The 18,753-nt window shown below is 49.5% G+C and overlaps 1 protein-coding gene across 3 annotated transcripts in view; it reads right to left on the bottom strand.

Moving 5' to 3' along the window:
* The window catches only part of Mapkapk5 (MAPK activated protein kinase 5), a 28,226-nt gene extending 25,117 nt beyond the window's left edge, over positions 1 to 3,109 (bottom strand). For 2 of the 3 annotated variants that reach the window (XM_036171854.1, XM_036171855.1), the window contains exon 1: positions 2,324 to 2,807. In XM_036171854.1, the coding sequence (XP_036027747.1) occupies positions 2,324 to 2,359 (36 nt within the window). In that variant the 5' untranslated portion in view covers positions 2,360 to 2,807. Of the gene's footprint in view, positions 1 to 2,323 lie in introns of all 3 variants that reach the window. The other variant, XM_036171853.1, reaches the window with a different exon arrangement.
* Between the last annotated feature and the right edge of the window lie 15,644 nt (positions 3,110 to 18,753).

Raw genomic sequence — 18,753 nt, 5'->3', positions numbered from 1 at the left:
TTTTATTTTATATGCTCTGTTTTGTCTATATTCAGGTCTGTGTGAGAGTGTCTGGTCCCCTGGAGCTGGAGTTACAGACAGTTGTGAGCTGCCATGTGGGTGCTGGGAATTGAACCCAGGTCCTTCTCAAGAGCAGCCAGTGCTCTTAAGGGCTGAGTTATCTCTCCAGAACCTGTTTTGTTTTGAGACAAGAGTCTCACTATATAGTCCAGGCTGGCCTTGAATTCAGAGTTCAACCGCGTCTGCCTTCCAAGTGCTTGGATTAAAGGTGTGTTTCACCATGCCCTGCCCCCCCCCCCTTTTAAATTATGTATGGGTTAAGTGTACAAGTGCCCTGGAACCAGAAGGTGTCAGATCCCTTGGAGCTAGAGATCCAGACTGTTGTGAGTGGCTGTGGGCCACTCAGTGTGGGTGCGAGGAACCAAACTGGAGTCCTCTACAAAAGTAGTGCGTGTGGTTAATCACTAAGCATCTGTCCAGCCCTCCCCAGAAAAAGTTGTGGTGAGTTTTTTAAAATTCCTTTTGTTTTTAAATATGACCAAAGAGGACTCAGGTAATAAGCACTTGCCATCAAGCCAGAGCTGTATCCTTGCAACCCAAATGACAGGAGAGAACCAACTTCCATGCGCACGCACACACACTCACACACACTCACACACACACACACACACACACACACACACACGCAGAGACACACACAAACACACACTTATAGTGTTCTTAAATTTTACTACATTCCAAGACTAGAAGAAACAATGCTGATACTGAGTCAAACTAAGGACTTCTTTCACTTCTTTGTTTTGTTTAAATGTTTTGATATGACATCTCACTGTGTTGCCTAGGCTAACCTAGAACTCATGGCCTCAAGCACATGCCACCATACCCAGGAAATAGAAATACTCTCAATGGTGAAACCAAAACAACGAAGAATAAATGCATGAAGCTGTCAAACAAAAACATGAAAAGTGTCAACACATAACAAAGCTGTCACTCTAAAAAAAAAAAAAAAAAAAACTAAACAAAAGTCTATTCTGGCAGAGCAGTGGTGCACGCCTTTAATCCCAGCACTCAGGAGACAGAAGCAGGTGGATCTCTGAGTTCTAGGCCAGTCTGGTCTACAGAATGAGTTCCAGGACAGCCAGGGCTGTTATACAGAAATCCTATCTCGAAAAAGTCACTTTGACTAGGGTCATTCTAATTTATGTACTTATTGATTTATACACAGAGTTTATAGCCCTAGGCTGGCCTCTTACGTCCATATGTGGCCAAAGATTAAACTTTTTATGATTTCATTGTGTGCAGGTGTATGTCCTCAAAGACCAGAGGACAACCTGCAAGCATAGGTTCTCGACAGGCGGCGGTGGTGCACACTTTTGATGCCAGCACTCGGGAGGCAGAGGCAAATGGATCTCTGAGTTCAAGGCCAGCCTGGGCTACGGAGTGAGTTCCAGGACCGCCAGGGCTACACAGAGAAACCCTGCCTCAAAAAAAAACAAAAAAACAAAAAAAAAAGAAAGAAAGAAGTTGATTCTCCCCAGCCTTGTGGGTCCATGGATCTTACTCAGGGCATCAGGCTTGAGCTCAGGAGCCCTTCCTCACCAAAACCTCAAAACACAGTACTAGCTCTGAGTTCTGATCCTCCTGTGCACTGGGATGACAGACTTGTGCCACTGTGCCGGTTTTATGAAGTGCTAGGGATCAAACCCAGGGATTTGTGCATGGTAAGGAAAGTACTCTACCAACTGCGCTACATTCCCAGTCTCATTTGGGGTCATTTTTGAACAGAGGGTGCTGTTAGCTCCTCTGAAATAAACTCTTGATTCCTAGGAGGGCAGGCAAGAGAACAGGAGGAAATGAATGCACAGATAAGGAGGGAAAATCCGAAGAACTCGTTTTGGACGAAGCCGAACCAACTTCTGAACCTGAAACACTCAAACAGGCTTGTTTGGGACCTCACAGGTGGGGTCAGTTAGAGCCGCTGCCAAGGGGCTGAGAAGCAAACAGGCATTTGGGGGCGATGAAACGTGAAGAATCAATCCTACGAAGCCCTCTTAGTTTCTCTTATATCAAGTATCCCCACACTACTCACCTTCGTTCTAGCGGAGCACAAACTCCCTCAGCCAAAGAAGCTGGAAAGAATCAGACATCCCCACCCTCCACAACTCAGTACGGTCCAAGGAACCCGGGGCGGCGGACACCCGGATTCACCAGATTCTAGTGACTAGAACCTCTAAGCTCTCATCCAAGTCCTCTCGATTTTCCGAGGCTGGCGCTGAGAGGAATCACAGGACAAAGCAGGGAAGGAGTGGCATCTCTCCCTTACCTTGATGGCTTTCTCCATGTCGCTATCCTCCGACATGCTCCGCAGGGCTCCCACAGCCCGGAGCGGCGGAGGCTGCGCGGCTGTCCGGTCCCCTGGCAGCCGAGGAAGCAAAGGGCTCGGAGCTCGGGTCCCCGGGCCTCGGGGAGACGGGCAGTGCCCGCCACTGGGGACCGGAGGGGATGAGGGCCCGGGTGCCGGCTCGGCTTCCACAGGCGGCTCTAGGCTGGTGGGGGCGGGGGCGGCGGCGGCGGCGGCGGCCCCTGGGGACAAGCCTTTGTGCTGGGCCCCGCGCAGCCGCTTCCCGGCCTCATCCCCGGCCGGGGAGGCAGGCTCCCGGGGCAGGGCGAGACGGGGAGGGGCCCGGCCTGGAGCGCCGTGCGGGGGGTTTGTGGGGCCGCCGCTTAGGCCCGGGCTCGCCAGGTCCTGAGGAGGGGCCTGCGCCGCCGCCGCCGCCGCCGCCGCCGCCCGCACCGCCGCGAAGCCGAAGCCGAAGCTAAGCCCGCCGCCGCCGCCGCCGCCGCCGCCGCCGCCGCCGCTCCCACTGCCGCTTCAGCGCCACACATCGCCGGGACGCCCGCGCCGGGCAGCCGTGCCGGCCGCCCGCCCGCGCCGGGTCCTCTGCCGTCCCACGCCACCCATGCTGCCGCCCAGCTCCGAGACCCCACAGCCCCACGCGCGCCTTGCCGGCGTCGGCCGGGCTTTCCGAGGCACTCCGGGGCCGCGCGGCTGATGTGCAGGCGCCCGCCGGGTCCTCCCCGGGGCGCGCCGCACGCAGCTCAGGGCCCCGGGCCTTCCTCTGCGACGGCGCCGTGTTAATGACGTAAGACGGCGCGCCGGCCCGGTCAGCCCAGGGAGCAGCGGGGCGCGCGTGGTACGCGTGCGCAGAAGCCAGCGGACCTATGTCCGTGCTGCAAGGATTTACACCTCCAGAAAAAGCTTGTGGAGACAGCCGTGGAAGGTGGCTAGGACCAGAACGGTAACTTGGGACACACAGAGACCTCGCTATGTGGGAACCAACTGGATTGTGCTTGTTCTGTCAGTTGTGCGGGGTCAGAGATGCAGCTGCCTGCTGCTGCCTCAATATCCCAAAGAGTTTCAGGGGACCAAACGAGTTCGTGGCTTCCGTGCTCAGAGTTTTAGGAATAGCCAGTTTATGAAGCAGAGTCGAAGGTTTTATTAAAGATTATTTAAATGGGAGCTTACATATGAGAGAGTTAGAGAGAGAGAGAGAGAGAGAGAGAGCTTCCCAAGAGCAAACGCGGGGAAAGCAAGGCGTATCCAAGCGTGAAGGGGTAAGTTGTGAACTGTCTTCGCATTGGCCCTACACAAACCCTCTACCATTTTGGTGGCTCTCTAGTTCTATTTCAAATAGTTGCTAAAAGCCCGGCATGGTGGCAATTGCCTTTAATCCCATCAGCGGCGGGTGGATCTCCGAGTTCAAGACCAGCCTGGGTTACAAGGAGATGCTTGTCTCAAAAACTAGAAAGGAGGCTTGCTGAAGAAATTACTCCACCCTGCTCCTCTTCTGATAGGAGATATATGAACTGCCTTTGCAGATGCCTTGGATGCAATCATAATATAAAATGAAACCAGGAGCTTATGAGGGTTATACAAGCAGCTTAGTACATGTTCTTGCTATTAAATTTCTGAGGCAGAAAAGCGATGGGGAGCCTGACCTTCAACGGTTTATTGCTTCACATGACGGGGCAGACTTCTCCAGAAAGTTGGAATGGTCTGGCAGAGGAAAGGACGGCTTCAGCCCTTTATAATGAGGGTCTTAAGAATGCAGAAATAATGGGGAAGAGGCCTCAGCTCACTCTCCATCTTATTTTGTGAAGTTACTTATATCAATTTAGATAGTAAAATTAAAAGTTTCCTTTAGGTCATGCATGGTAGCACATGTCTTTAGTCCCAGCAGTTGGGAGGCAGAGGTAGGCAGGTCTCTCTGTAGGCCAGCCTGGTCTACAAAGTGAGTTCCAGGACAGCAAGGGTTACACAAAGAAACCCTGTCTCAAAAAAATAAAAAGTTGGAAGTTTTAAATTTGGGCCAGCAATGGCCGTCATCCAGTAAGTATTGGGGATAGATTGGGATCAAAAGATGAACAAGTGTAGCCTCCTGAGGACTTCCAAATGAAGCTCTTTTATGTTAGCCTACAGCCAGGCTAAGGGTGTGTTCTTTGGAACAATTTGGAACCCATGGCAGGTGTGGAACCAAGGTAAAAACAGGTTAAATGGAAACACCCAGAGGCATTTCTCAGACTTTGGATCGACCACATTAATGAGCATAGTAAAAAAATATCTTTTAAACATGTAAAAATGTTTAGGAATCCCACTACACCCAAGGCTGCACCTGATAACCAGAACCCAGTGACATCACTCACCCAAGAAAACCAGACACAGCCCTAGAACCCCATGATGCCCACCAGTCTATAAGCAGAGACCAAGAGCAATACTCTACTCTGCACATCTGGAGAGATGCCACTTTGTTCTGTCCTGAGGCTGGAGAGTCTCCCCTAGGAACCTGACCCCCAAATCAGAGTCTTCTATTAGACCCAACCTCCAGATAAGATACAACACACAGGTGAGCAACCCTAGGGGGATAAGTACTGTAGTTAAGAATCTAGAGTGTGAGCCTTGTGTGATGTTCTCAGCTTAATAAAATAAAACATTTGTTATACCGACTACACATATCTACATTCTTGCTCACAACACCAAAGGTGCTTGGGAAGGAGAGTGGGCATCCCCAATCTCCCACATTTCTAGGGGTCAAGAGACCACAGGACACAGAAGTTCCTAGAGCTTTCAGGCAAACAAGTCATGGAAGCCAGTGGAGAGTTCCCAGAACCTTTGAGTTTCAAGATGATGGAGAGGCTCCCAGACCTAACCAGGGTGCCTTAGAGTTAGGTCCCACGGGGTTACCTTGTTCAAACGTTTTCACTGTTGTGTTGAATACATGGTCTGCTTGAATGGAGAGTTGGTCTCCCATTTGGAGTTGAGATTGTATCAGAGCAAGACAGAGAAAAGTGAGGGGAGAAGGGCAGAAACAGAGTGAAAGAAATGGCTGCCTTGGAGAGACGGGGTGGCCCTGACAGGCCGACTTGGCTCATGGGACCGGCAACCAGATGAGAGCAAGGGAGGCCCATGAGGGGCCAGGGGCCATGCAGACACTGGCTCCTTTCTGCTGTTAGGCTGTACTGCAGGGCTCTGTGGGCTGGCGCCCTCATGACTACCCTCTCTGTTACCCTTTGTCCTCCCGTGACGGCTGGCTCGGCTCCCCCACTGCACCAGATATCAACAAATAAACAAGGGAGGTACGTTTGTGGGTGGGCTCAGGTCACTAATGGATCCCAGATTCTCTTGGTGGCTTTTGGCCCTGTAAGATTTCTGAGGCAGTTCAAAGAGACAGGAGTCTGACTTTCAACAGAGGGGATTGTGTTTATTGGTGTACACAGCCTCCCATGGGATGAGTCTACCAGAGGAAGGAGATGGCTACAACCCTTTATAGGGGATGGGGTGAGGGTCTTAGAAATGTGGAAATGTTTGCAGCCTGCTCCCTCTTGAGGTTCCTGTCTCCATGAACTGCCGCTCTGACCCCCCATAACAGAGCCCCTTGGCCATACCAGTTCATCCAACAGCCACCCTTCAAGGCCTCTTCCAGGATCTTGCCGGCTTTGTAAACAAGCAGGACACTGGGGAGTGGACATTTACCATATGTATGCATGTAAATGTGTGTATATATATTGGGAAGCTCCCCTCTGGCCTCACTCCTCCCATCCCAGACCCTGTCCATCAGAAAGCCTACCAAGGATCAGCTCCTCCCCTGGAGCTGCTCAAAGACCACCCCTGCAGGATATTTAAGACCCACCCCATAGACTTACTTCAGGGTTCTCCCTTGTGGTTTCTCCGCTTCCCCTGGGACCACCCAGGAATGCTTTACTCATTAAACCTGGACTTAGTAATTCGGCCTGATCTGATTTACTGCTGCGGGCCGCAGGAATATATCATGAGAGCTCAGCTGGTTATGGCAAAGTCACTACCTGGAAGGATCAAGGATTTCCTCCAGAGGAAGCCAAATCCAAGGAGCTTTTGGTGTTATTTGGCTTGTTATATATCAGCTGTCTTCTGTTATGAAAATCATATGTGCCTTCATAGTTTTCCCAATTGACTCTCCCCAAAGAAGGGCTAACAGTGTGGACTGATCACTCTCTGGACACACACATTCCAGCTATTTGGAGAACAGCCTCAGGAAAGTCTTTCTCTGGGATCAGATATCTCTCTTAGCCACTTTCAAGGACTAACAGTAATAACAAGTCTCCTGATTTAAGGTAAATTCCACAAGGAGACACTGCCTAGGTCAGGTGGACCTTAAGTAATAGCTTTATACAATTTAGCTTGGACCCTCCTTTCTTACAGCGTTACTAACTTTATAGACCTTTAACTCCTTACCTAACCACTTCTAAGAATATTCAGATAACCTTCTGTGCTAACAGCTATGCACAGCCAGAACCCCAGTTCAAGCCTCCCTGTAATTATCATCATTGGCAGCATCTGGTCAGGTCCATCCCCAGACCTGAAAGTATCTTAGCAGAGATACCTCTGTACTCTCTAAGAACAGACTTAAGCATCCAGGCTACCTGTTTGAGAAGTCCTAGTGGATGTGCTAATTAAGCTTTACTTCCTCCTTTCCCAAACCTTACCTCTAGTTCCAGATCTCCCTTTAACTATCACCAGAGGCATCTAGCTGTACACAGGTTGCCTAGAGACCGAGCACACTTTCCCCCACCCTGCAGAAAAAACGGCAGATAGCTTGGACAGATAAGAGCCACAGGAAAAAAGAAGGCAGTTTTATTTTCTCCCATTGACCTAGCAACTTATAGATTCGTTTTTTTTGTTTGTTTGTTTGTTTGTTTTGTTTTGTTTTGAGCTGAGGCTTGAAGCCAGGGCCTTGCACTTGCTAGGCAATCGCTCTACCACTGAGCTAAATCCCCAACCCCTATAGATTCTTAACATTTTCTACTAATCACGTTTAAGACTATAATTGAGCATATAAGATCCCTCTTAGATATTACCCGAATTTAGCACTTTTTTTGTTTTTTTGTGGGGGTTTTTTTGTTGTTTTTGTTTTTTCGAGACAGGGTTTCTCTGTGTAGCTTTGCGCCTTTCCTGGAACTCACTTGGTAGTCCAGGCTGTCCTCGAACTCACAGAGATCCGCCTGCCTCTGCCTCCCGAGTGCTGGGATTCGAGGTGTGCGCCACCACTGCCTGGCAATGTGTAGCCCAGGCTGGCCTCGAACTCGTGATCCTCCTGCCTCCGCCTCCTTCAGCAAATCCTATCATCGTGTACCACCACAACCAGCCCGAATTTAGCCTTTAGTTAATTCATTTCTCCATTGGTCACTTCCCTTTGGGGTTGCAAATGGTAATTAACAGTTATTGCCCCTCTAATGGGATTCTTATCACCCCTCCGTTTGACCCTGGAAGCCTGGCTTTGCACTGCTAAGGCAATACTGCTTGTAAGTGTATACATACCTGGACTTCCAGGGCACGGAGAGACAGAGAAGAGAAAAGAGAATGGAAGAACTAGATGGGTAAGAACTGGAGAGGAACAAACTGAGATGGGGAAGAACTAGATGAGAGAGGAGGAGATGGGAGAGGAGCTGATAGGGGAAAGAACTAGATGGATGAGAACCTAGAAGGGGCAGAACTAGATGAAGGGATTAAGATAGAACCTAGAGGGGACAACAGGTAAATGTAAAGAGAAATCGGGCAAGAAAGGAGCTAAAAATGAGAGCAGAATAGAAGCTTGTAGAGAGAGAACCGACACAGAATAATAAAGTGTGTGGACTAAGGAGTTTGTGTACATAGATTCATTTCTTTTCTTCAAAGATTAATTATCAGCTGGTTGTAGATTCTTCCCGGACCCTGGGAGGGGACTATCGAGGGGCTGGACCCCCCATAGTCCCCGATAATTTACTACATCAGCAGAGAAACCCAATATTGGGGTATGGACACCTTTCATCATACACACAAAGACATCCATTTGGTTTGCTAAGAAACCAACCTCAAGGCGTTAGGTCTAACTGGCCTTTGGTACACCTGCTGACTGAGGCCTGGGCCCAGTACAAACTGCACAATGAAAACACATGACCTGAATGTGGTACTCGGATTCTCAGAGGCTCAGACACCTCTATGAGCCAGCATGGTAAAGTCTGAAGTTCCTGTGTACAGGCTTGCTATACCTCTGAGGATGCCCTCCTTTCTGCCCCAAAAAGTGCCACATAATCAAATCCTTCTGCATAGACCCCCCCCTCCAGTCACAAACATCTTCCAGTCCCTCTTTCTCTGACCTTGATCCCGCTGATGAACCCCCACCCAGTGCACCCCAACTTCACTACCTCGTCCAGTATACCCCTGATTCAACTCCCTCACCAACTGCCTCCCCTCGAGACTGCATGTCTGCCTCTTCCGTGACTTCCCTGTCTCAGTCTCCCCCAGACTCCATCCACCAATCCCTCCTTTACTCAGTCTCACAGCAACACAGTTCCTAAAATTCTCCAGCCTACATGTTTCCCCTGAGAGCTTGTAGGCCCAAGGGCTCAGACAGGAGCCAGATCCAAACAATGTTGGCATCTCTTTCCAGAAACCCTATAAAATAGAGAAAAGAATTCCTCTGGCTCACCCAGATTGATCACTTAACTGGGGAGATATTTACAATATCTTCACCTCAACCCTGACCCCAGATAAAAAAGGAACAGAGCTGGCCATCACTCAAGCCTGTGCATATCACCTCCATGAACAAAAATGAGCTGTCAGCCCAGCAGCAGACAATGGCCCTGCTGCCCAGTGTGACTGGACCTATCAATGTGGAGACCTGGGAATACAAAGGCTCCATCATGATAACCTGCACGATAGCCTTCCAGTACCCTCACAAGATCCTCAAGACTAACCAGTTTCAATCCCCTCAACGACCTCTGCTCATTTCCAGTTCCCTAGCTGAGATTGCAGCCATCGGCAACACTCTGCAAAGCCAAATACATCTCCCTGCGGGGTCAGTCTCCAAAATAGGTGTGCCCCAGATCAGATCTGGGCAGAAAAGAGGAGGACATGCCCTTTCTCAATGAAGACTGCTGCTTCTATGTCAACCAATCAGGGATCCTTTGAGACATCCCCCCAAAAAACTAAAAAAAGACTGGGCATCAGAATACTCAGGTATTCAGAAACAAGGGGAGCCTGGTCCATTTTAGGAAATGGCTACCCTGGCTGGCACTACCCTTCTAATATTTGGTTCCATCTTTACTTACTACAGCCCAATCTAATTGACCTTTTTTTTTTTTTTTTGGTTTAATTTTTTGGTTTGGGGTTTTTCAAGACGGGTTTTTTCATGTAGCCCTGGCTAGCCTGGAACTCACTCTATAGACCAGGCTGGCCTCGAACTCTCATTGACTGCTTTCAAAGGTGTCTCCAAGAGCACATGACTGCCATCACTTGATCCACCACAATCGAGCCCAAACTCTCCGCCTGCTATAGGAAGTCATTTGACCTATACCCCTCTAAGCCTTGAGGATAGCCCCTGATGTGACACCCCCAATCTCCAAAGTAGGAAGTAGCTGAAGAAAACGTATCCCATTTCCCCTCCACATACACACATACATCTGTCCTCAGGGTTTGGGGTGAAGGGCTAATGACCTAAAGCAAAGAGCTTTGGGTGAGTTGAGAAACTCCTCGTATGGATGAGAACATGTGCCGGCATTTACTAACCACAGAAAACACCAACAGATGAACTTTCCACTCCCCCACAGCTCTCAAAGCCGATGTGCTGTCTCAGTTTCCACTCAAGGAGACGCCGCTGCCCTTCCTTGTTCTGATCAAGGACAGTCGGCTGCCCTGAGGTTGGTCTCCTGTGACATTTCATGCTGCTGGTCTCTGTACAGATTCAGAATCTCAGTCTGTACTCTCTACCTGAGCACTGGGGAAGGTCCTCACAGTGGCTTTAGTGTTTCACCTCTTGGTGAGTCTTCATCTGTCCACTCACTGAGGCCACTGTACCGCCGGGCCAGGCCCTCCTCTAGACTGGGGAGAGAGTAGGAAAAGCTGACAAACGGGGGGACGCGGGTAAGAAGAAAACATGCAGGGGTTGGGGATTTAGCTCAGTGGTAGAGCGCTTGCCTAGCAGGCGCAAGGCCCTGGGTTCGATCCTCAGCTCTGGAAAAAGAAAGAAAGGAAGGAAGAAAGATGAAAACATGCTGGGGTGAGAGGAACTGCCTGCAAATGTACATCTCTCACAGATGCTCACAGGGGTCTCTCTCAAGAGGGAACACCGGCTGAGGCCCCGATGGGAAAAGAAGGGAGGGAGCTATGAAAACCAGAGGGAGAGATGTGGGCAGAGGAACAGTGAGATTAGGAGTCCAAAGGTGGACAGGTGTGGTGCACACACTTTAACCCCAGCACAGGAGAGGCAGCCATAGGTGGGTCTCAGTTCCAGGCTAGTCAGGGTTGCATAGTGAGACTCTATCTAGTGAAGAAGAAGGAGGAGGAGAAGAAGAAGAAGGAGGAGGAGGAGAAGAAGGAGAGGAGCAGGAGGAGGGCGAGAGAGGAAGATGCTATGGGCTGCAGGGATATATCATGAGAACTCAACTGGTTATGGCAAAGCCACTACCTGGAGGGATCAAGGATTTCCTTCAAAGGAAGCCAATTCCAAGGAGCGTTTGGTGTTATTTGGCTTGTTATATATCAGCTGTCTTCTGTTTGAAAATCATGTGTGCCTTCATAGTTTTCCCAGTTGATATTTTTTCCCTAAGAATTGCTAACAGTGTGGACTGGACTGGTCACTCTGGACATATACATTCCAGGTATTTGGAGAACAGCCTCAGGAAAGGCTTCCTTCCCCTCAGCCCATCCATTTCTCCCCTTTCAGCACTGGAATCAGATATGTCCCTTAGCCACATTCAGGGACTAACAGAAATAATAGCCCAGACCAACACATGCTAGTCTCCTGACTTAGGGTAAATTCCGCAAGGAGATACTGCCTAGGTCAGGTGACCTTAAGTATAGCTTTATCCAATTTAGCTCAGACCCTCCTTTTCTTACAGCCTTACTAACTTTATGGACCTCTAACTCCTTACCTAACCACTTCTAGGAATGTTTAGATAACCTTCTACGCTGACAGCTATGCTCAGCCAGAACCCCAGTTCAAGCCTCCCTGTTATTATCATCATTGGCAGTATCCGGCCAGGTCCATCCCTAGACGGAGGAAAGTATCTCTGTACTCTCTAAGAACAGACTTAACCATCCAGGCTACCTGTTTGAGAAGGCCTGGTGGATGTGCTAATTAAGCTTTACTTCCTCCTTTCCCAAACCTTACCTCTAGTTCCAGATCTCCCTTAACTATCACCAGAGTCATCTAGCTGTACACAGGTTGCCTAGTGACGGAGCACACTTTAACCCACCCTGCAGAAAACAACAACAACAAAAACAACAACAACATAAAACAAAACGGCAGATAGCTTGGACAGTAGGAGCCACAGGAAAAAAAAGAAGGCAGTTTTATTTTCTCCCATTGACTTAGCAACTTATAGATTCTTAACATTTTTACCAATCACATTTAAGACTATAGATGAGCACGTAAGATCCCCCTTCTTAGACATTACCTGAGTTTAGCCTTTATTTAATTTATTTCCCCATTAGTCACTTCCCTTTTGGGTTGCAAATGATAATTAACAATTACTGCCCCTCTATGTGATTCTTTTTTTTTTTTTTTAAGATTCATTTATTTATGTATACAGTGTTCTGTCGACACATATCCGTGCAGGCCAGAAAAGGGCAGCAGATCTCATTACAGATGGTTGTGAGCCACCATGTGGTTGCTGGGAATTGAACTCAGGACCTCTGGAAGAGCAGCCGGTACTCTTAACCTCTGAGCCACCTCTCCAGCCACTGCCACCTCCATGTGATTCTTATCACCCCTCTGTTTGAAGCCTGGCTTTGCACTGCCAAGGGAATACTGTTTGTAAGTGTATATATACTGGGACTCCCAGGGCACAAGAGGATGGAGAAGATTTGGAAGAATAAATGACTGGACCAAGAGCTCAGTGTGCTGAGATTCTATTTCCTGGAAATAGTTCTTGCCATTCATAATTCTCTCTCTTGAGCCTCAGGGATGTATAATATTAAGGCTGGTCCTTCTGATATTATTAGAATATAAGAAGAGGGAGAAGGAGGAGGAGGAGGAAGAGAAGGAGGAGGAGGAAGAGAAGGAGGAAGAGAAGGAGGAGGAGGAGGAGGAGAAAAGAAGAAGAAGAAGAAGAAGAAGAAGAAGAAGAAGAAGAAGAAGAAGAAGAAGAAGTAGTAGTAGTAGTAGTAGAAGGGAAGGTGACATACTACTTACTGGGTAGAGGACAGGAAGAAGGAGGAAGTGTGTGGCTGTCTAGCTCAGGTCACCAAGATCCTTTCAGGTCACGGTCTGCTTTGGGGAGCGATTAAGTTCTGCTCTGTAGCTTTCAGTTTGAGATGGCATTCAAAGGTCACTGACTGGATAAGCCGATTTCCTCTGTGCATGTCCATCCGTGGAGAGCTGGCTTCTACAAACTTCAGTGGATTCTGATGGCCAGCACTCAATCGGTGACTTACGGAATTTCCATCAGGCCCTAAAGTGATTTCTCAAGGACAGTGTTATAGTGGAGTGAGAAGAGAGGGGAAGCGTCACATGGAAGACACAGGAGCTTTGGGTCTTATTCCAAGCCCCTGGAGGGCAATTAAAATTCATGTGAGGTGTATGTGCGCACGCGCGCGCGCGCCCACTCAGACTCAGCACGTATCTGTGGATGCCAGAGGTATACATCAATGTCACCCATTATCATTTTTGTTTGTTTGATTTTTTTGTTTGTTGTTTGAGACAGGGTTTCTCTGTGTAGCTTTGGAGCCTGTCCTGGAACTCACTCTGTAGACCAGGCTGGCCTCGAACTCACAGAGCTCCACCCAGCTCTGTCTCCCAAGTGTCCAAAGTTTGAAAGTCCTCCCACAAGCCTCCCCCAAAATAACATGGTCAGGTCTGTCATGGTGATACCCTACAACCCTGTCTCAGTTAGGGTCACTATTGTTGTGATTAAACACCACGCTCAAAAGCAACTTGTGGAGGAAAGGGTTTATTACACTCATTTTTCCATATAAGTTCATCATTGAAAGCAGTTAGGAGGGCTGGAGAGATGTCTCGGTGATTAGGGGCAACACTGGCTGCTCTTGCAGAAGACCCAGGTTCAGTTCCCAGCTCTCAACTGTCTGTAGCTCCAGTTCCAGGAGATCCAACATCTTCTGACCTCCTCGGGCACAAGGCACATTCGTGGTGTACATATGTACATACATGCAAGCAAAGCACCCATATACATAAAAGAACTCAATCAGGACAAGAACCCGGAGGCAGGAGCCACTGCAGAGGCCATAGAGGGGTGCTGCTTACTAACTTGCTCAGCCTGTTTTCTTATAGAACCCAGGACCACCAGCTCAGGGATGGCATCACCCACCATGGGCTGGGCCCTCCCCCATCAATCACTAATTAGAAAAATGTCTTACATCCCCCCCACCTTTTTTTTTGTTCTTTAGTTAGTTTGTTTGTTTGAGACAGGGTTTCTCTGTGTAGTTTTGGTGCCTGTCCTGGATCTCACTCTGTAGACCAGGCTGGCCTCGAACTCACAGAGATCCATCCGCCTGGCTCTACCTCCCGAGTGCTGGGATTAAAGGCGTGCGCCACCACCGCCCATCTTACATCCCCATCTTATGGAGGCATTTTCTCAGTTGAGACCCCCCCCCCCCCACCCTCTCAGATGACTCTGGCTTGTCTCAAGTTGACATAAAACTAGCATACACCTTCTCACAGAAGCCCCCTTACAGAACAGTTTGGAAGGATGAAGACCATGGAGGTCAGAGGACACTTGAACAATTCTGTTTTTGCTTTCAACCATGGTGGGTTGAAAGAGGCTGAAGTGTAGTCATCAGGCTTGGCGTCAAGTGTCTTTCCCTTCTGAGCCATCACACACCCCCGTGTTGAAATCCCCTACCCACCAACAGATTCACAAAACTCCCAAAGAATACAAAAATAAAATAAAATAGAAAGCGAGAGCTCTCTGCGGTTGTGGGTGGAGGAAAGAGATGAAATCACGCCAAGTCAAGTAGCCGATTACAGAGAGCCAAACACTGTGCGGCTCCACTTACAGGGTGAACTGACTGATGTTGCCACTGCTCTGACAAGGAAGGAATGCGGAGGTGGTGTACTAGGGACAGTTGAGAAAGGTGAAGTGTGACCGCCATGCCTGCTGGGTTGTCCCACAGACACCACCCCAGAGCTGTCTTCTATGCCCACTCCATGTGGATGATGGCTTCAGTCTGCTCTGTGATTTCTGTTTTGCCAGGCGACCTTGTTCTTCCGGGCCACACCCTCTGCCTCACCCTGTTCAATGTCCATGGTGTCAGGAGCCGCTGTGGGTCCAGCCTGGTCAAGTATCCATGCTGCCCTCTTGCAGTATGCTAGGCCAGGGCAGGGAGCAGAGTCCCAAGAGGACTGATAGTTCTAAAGCGGGGAGTGGCTAGGTGGGCCCCTGAAACTCACAGGCAGGTGGTGAGGAGGCAGAGGGGGAGCAGGGTAAGCCTGCTCCCACAGATGGCTCCATTGTTGTTACCCACACCACCCACCAGTATCCTGTCCTTCTGAATCAGGCTCCCCACATTCTGTATGTGAACTGTGGTCATAGAAGAGAACATATTAGGTAAAATCTCAAACAATGCTGGGGGAGAATGGCGGTGAGGCTTGCAACCCACCAGGATAAACTAAGAGGGAAGGGGAGAAGAGAGACAGCAGGAAAACCAGGGATGGAGGGTGACAGCCCAAATGGGGCAGAATCAGAAGAATGAATGAATCAGCCGAGCATCATGGTGTACATGAGCATCATGGTGTACAAATATTTAAAAATATTTGTGTATCAGCTGGGCAGTGGTGGCACACGCCTTTAATCCCAGCACTCAAGAGGCGGAGGCAGGCAGATCTCAAGAGTTCGTAGCCAGTGTGGTCTACAGAGTGAGTTCCAGGACTGCCAGGGCTACACAGGTACACCCCGTCTTTAAAAAAAAAAAAAAAAAAAAAAAAGAAGGCGGCTGGCAAGATGGCTTAGTGGGTAAAAGCACTTGCTGTCAAGCCTGATGACCTGAGTTCAATCTCTACATCCTACACACACACACACACACACACACACACACACACACACACACACTACTACAGATATATAATAGTTTTTGTTTTGTTTAGTTTTGTTTTCTGAGACAAGGTTTCTCTGCGTAGCCCTGGCTGTCCTGGATCTCCCTCTCTTGACCAGGCTGGCTGCGAGCTCTTGAAATCAAGCCTGCCTCTGCCTCTTGAGTGCTGGGATTAAAGGCGTGTGCCACCACTGCCCAGCTGATACACACATATTTTTAAACCCAAAGCAAGTTTGCATGCTACAGAAGTGGCTCCGGAGTGTTGCTTTTTCCCCAGCCTTTCCCTCTTGGGGATGGACAGTTCCATCGTGCGGCTGGGACACATTTGGATCCATCTGTTGGTTGATGGATGTTGGTTCAGCATTTCAACCTTTGGCTGTGCAGGGTTTTGTTGGGGGGGTCCCTGCGTTCTTACAGTTCTCTTTCTTCCACCAGGTGGATCCTGGGAATCACACTCAGGCCATCCCGTTTGGTGGCAAGCTCCCTCTGCGGCAGAGCCATCTCTCGGGCCCTGTTTTCAGTTCCTCCCTTTGTGCCCCCTTGACCTCCCCCCACCCACACACCCCGCAGAGGACATCACTGTGGTTCCTCGGGTGGCCGCAAGGTGGCGCTGACATCTAGGTCTCGACTCGAGCGCCCACCCACGTGCTTTTGTTGCGCACACGCCCCAGCATTTCCTCTTGAGGATCCGACAAGGCTAAACCCACAAACAACAGCTTTGCACCCAATACTCCTGTGACCAGCCCACATCCAGGTACCCAGAGGGATCAGGCTCCTCGGAACCCGAGAACCTTGTTTTCCCTCCAGACAGCTGCATCCGGCCCTGATGGGTTCCTCCCCTGGAACAGAGGATTGCTGCCTCCAGACGGCTCCTGACACCTGTCTGTCGTTGCTAATCTTTGGATTAACTACTTGTCTCGCACTGAGCCTGATTCACACGTCCAGGGCCAAGAATTCTATTTCTCTCTTTCCTTGATTGATTCTTCCACTCTCTGCAGCGCTGGTTGTAGGAGAACGCATGGCCATCAGTCTCCTCCAGCCAGGGGACCCGCTCCCATGGAGAAAGTTCTAGCCTTTGGACCCTGTCTAAGCTTCGTCCCATCTCTGTAGCACCAGCTTGGTGGAGGGGATTTCACATCAACTGGACCAGACAGTATGGACGCCAGGGCTCCAGGGAGCTTTCTTTTTGCGGGTGGGGTGGGTGGTGGGGAGTCGAGGGCGGAGGTGAGAGCAAGGCTGGGCAGCTCTTCTCAGGATCCAGACACTCCAGAAGCCAGGATGCACAACAGCTGGGACTGAAGCTGAGCTAGAGGTGGAGTCAAGTGATAGAAGCCCCTTGGAACCCCCCTTGGAACCGAGGGAAGCTTAGCCAGCCCAGGACTCCCATCGCAGGGGACCCCTTCCCAGCTCCTCTTGTCACATGAATGGGGCTTGGTTTCTTGACACTACAGCAATCTGTTAGAAGCTGACTCTTCCATTTCTGCCTTCACTACTGATTTAGTAAGGGCTGAATAATTCACTTCACCTGCTCAAGATAACGAGGCCTCCTTTTTTTTTTTTTTTATTTGCTCTTGTCTCCAGAGTCTTGATATTTGTGCTTATAATTTTTGAAGTAAGATGAAATTTATGTTCCTATTGTTCAAACTTTTTCAAATCAGCAAACCACAAAGACCTCCTGGGAACCACACGGGCGTGACTTGAGAAACGGGGATTTCCCGGAATTGGCCTATCACAATGCCGTCAAACATTCTGACAGTGTGTTTGTGCCAAATGCAAAACAAATTTCTCTTTTTGTGTGTTAAGCTTTGGTTGCTTGCAAAGGTCATAAAGGATCTAGGACAGACTCCCGATGCTGCAGCTGAGCGCCGCTTACATTCTCCTATTCCCAAGGAGCGGACTGGAAGTTTGTCCCAGCCACAAATAAACCTTACCTTGCAATATCTCAGTATTAGCTCTTGATTTTCGACACCATAATATAACCCCCCTGCAGCATTTCCGAGACACAGTTGACAAATATCATGCGTTTAGTATGTGCAGCATGACACCCTCTGGGCACCTGGATGTGGGCTGGTCACAGGAGTATGGGGTACAAAGCTGTTGTTTCTGGGTTTAGCCTTGTTCTACATTCAAAAGCAGCTCCTCCCTGGTAACCTCGAGTGTGAAGAGAAAGCTTAGAACCTGCGGGTTTCAAGCGTTCACTACAATGTCAACTGTGGTCACTTTGCTGTACAGCGGGTGACTTCATGGGGTCAGCCACAGAGAAAGGGCCACTCAAAACCCCCTGAAGGGAGGTTTTTCTCAGGGCTGGGACTGTAGCTCAGTGGTGGAGCAGCCTGGGTTAAGAACAAAAAAGGGGGTAAGTTTTGTATAGTTTGGGGAGCAAACGACAAGAAGGCAGCTTCACCCATCTGTTGTTTTAAAGATATAAGTGCTGCCAGGTGGTGGTGGCACACGCCTTTAATCCCAGCACTTGGGAGGCAGAGGCAGGCGGATCTCTGTGAGTTTGAGGCCAGCTTGGTCTCCAAAGCGAATTCTAGGAAAGGCACAAAGCTACACAGGGAAACCCTGTCTCGAAAAACAAAAACAAAACAAAATATAAGCGGTGCTGGTTACTGAGCTGAAGGTCATGAGGCCTGAGCCACGACAAAACCCAGTATGAGAGCTTTATTGGATGGGTGGGGGGACGACAAAAGAACCAGGCCTGGGTAAGAAGCAAGTGCAGAGGAGCGGGGGGAGGGGAAGGGGGAGAGAGACAGAACAGAGAGGAGGAAGGAGGAGTCTGTGTCTGGCATTTTTGTTGTTGTTTTGTTTTGTTTTTTGAGACAGGGTTTCTCTGTGTGGCTTTGCGCCTTTCCTGGAACTCACTTGGTAGACCAGGCTGGCCTCAAACTCACAGAGATCCACCTGGCTCTGCCTCCCAAGTGCTGGGATTAAAGGCATGCGCCACTGTCTGGCTTTTTAAGGATTCCCGTGCACATGTGCAGGTAGGCTTACGGAGCTATGCCACGCAGGCTCTGCACACACGTGTAATCACCGGTGCGCACTGATGACGTAGACCCCTTGCTTAGCTGCTGAACTGCGCATATGCAGCCATGCCGCTGGAGTGGCGGCAGAATCCTAACATCATCACTCTGGCGTTTCACACGGGCTCCCCAAGGCCTGTCTGGGTGACAAGGTCAACCTGGATGACT

The sequence above is a fragment of the Onychomys torridus genome, chromosome 22 (genome assembly GCF_903995425.1).
Source record: "Onychomys torridus chromosome 22, mOncTor1.1, whole genome shotgun sequence".
NCBI classification, from domain to species: Eukaryota; Metazoa; Chordata; class Mammalia; order Rodentia; family Cricetidae; genus Onychomys; species Onychomys torridus.
This window is presented reverse-complemented; position numbering and strand designations above follow the sequence as displayed.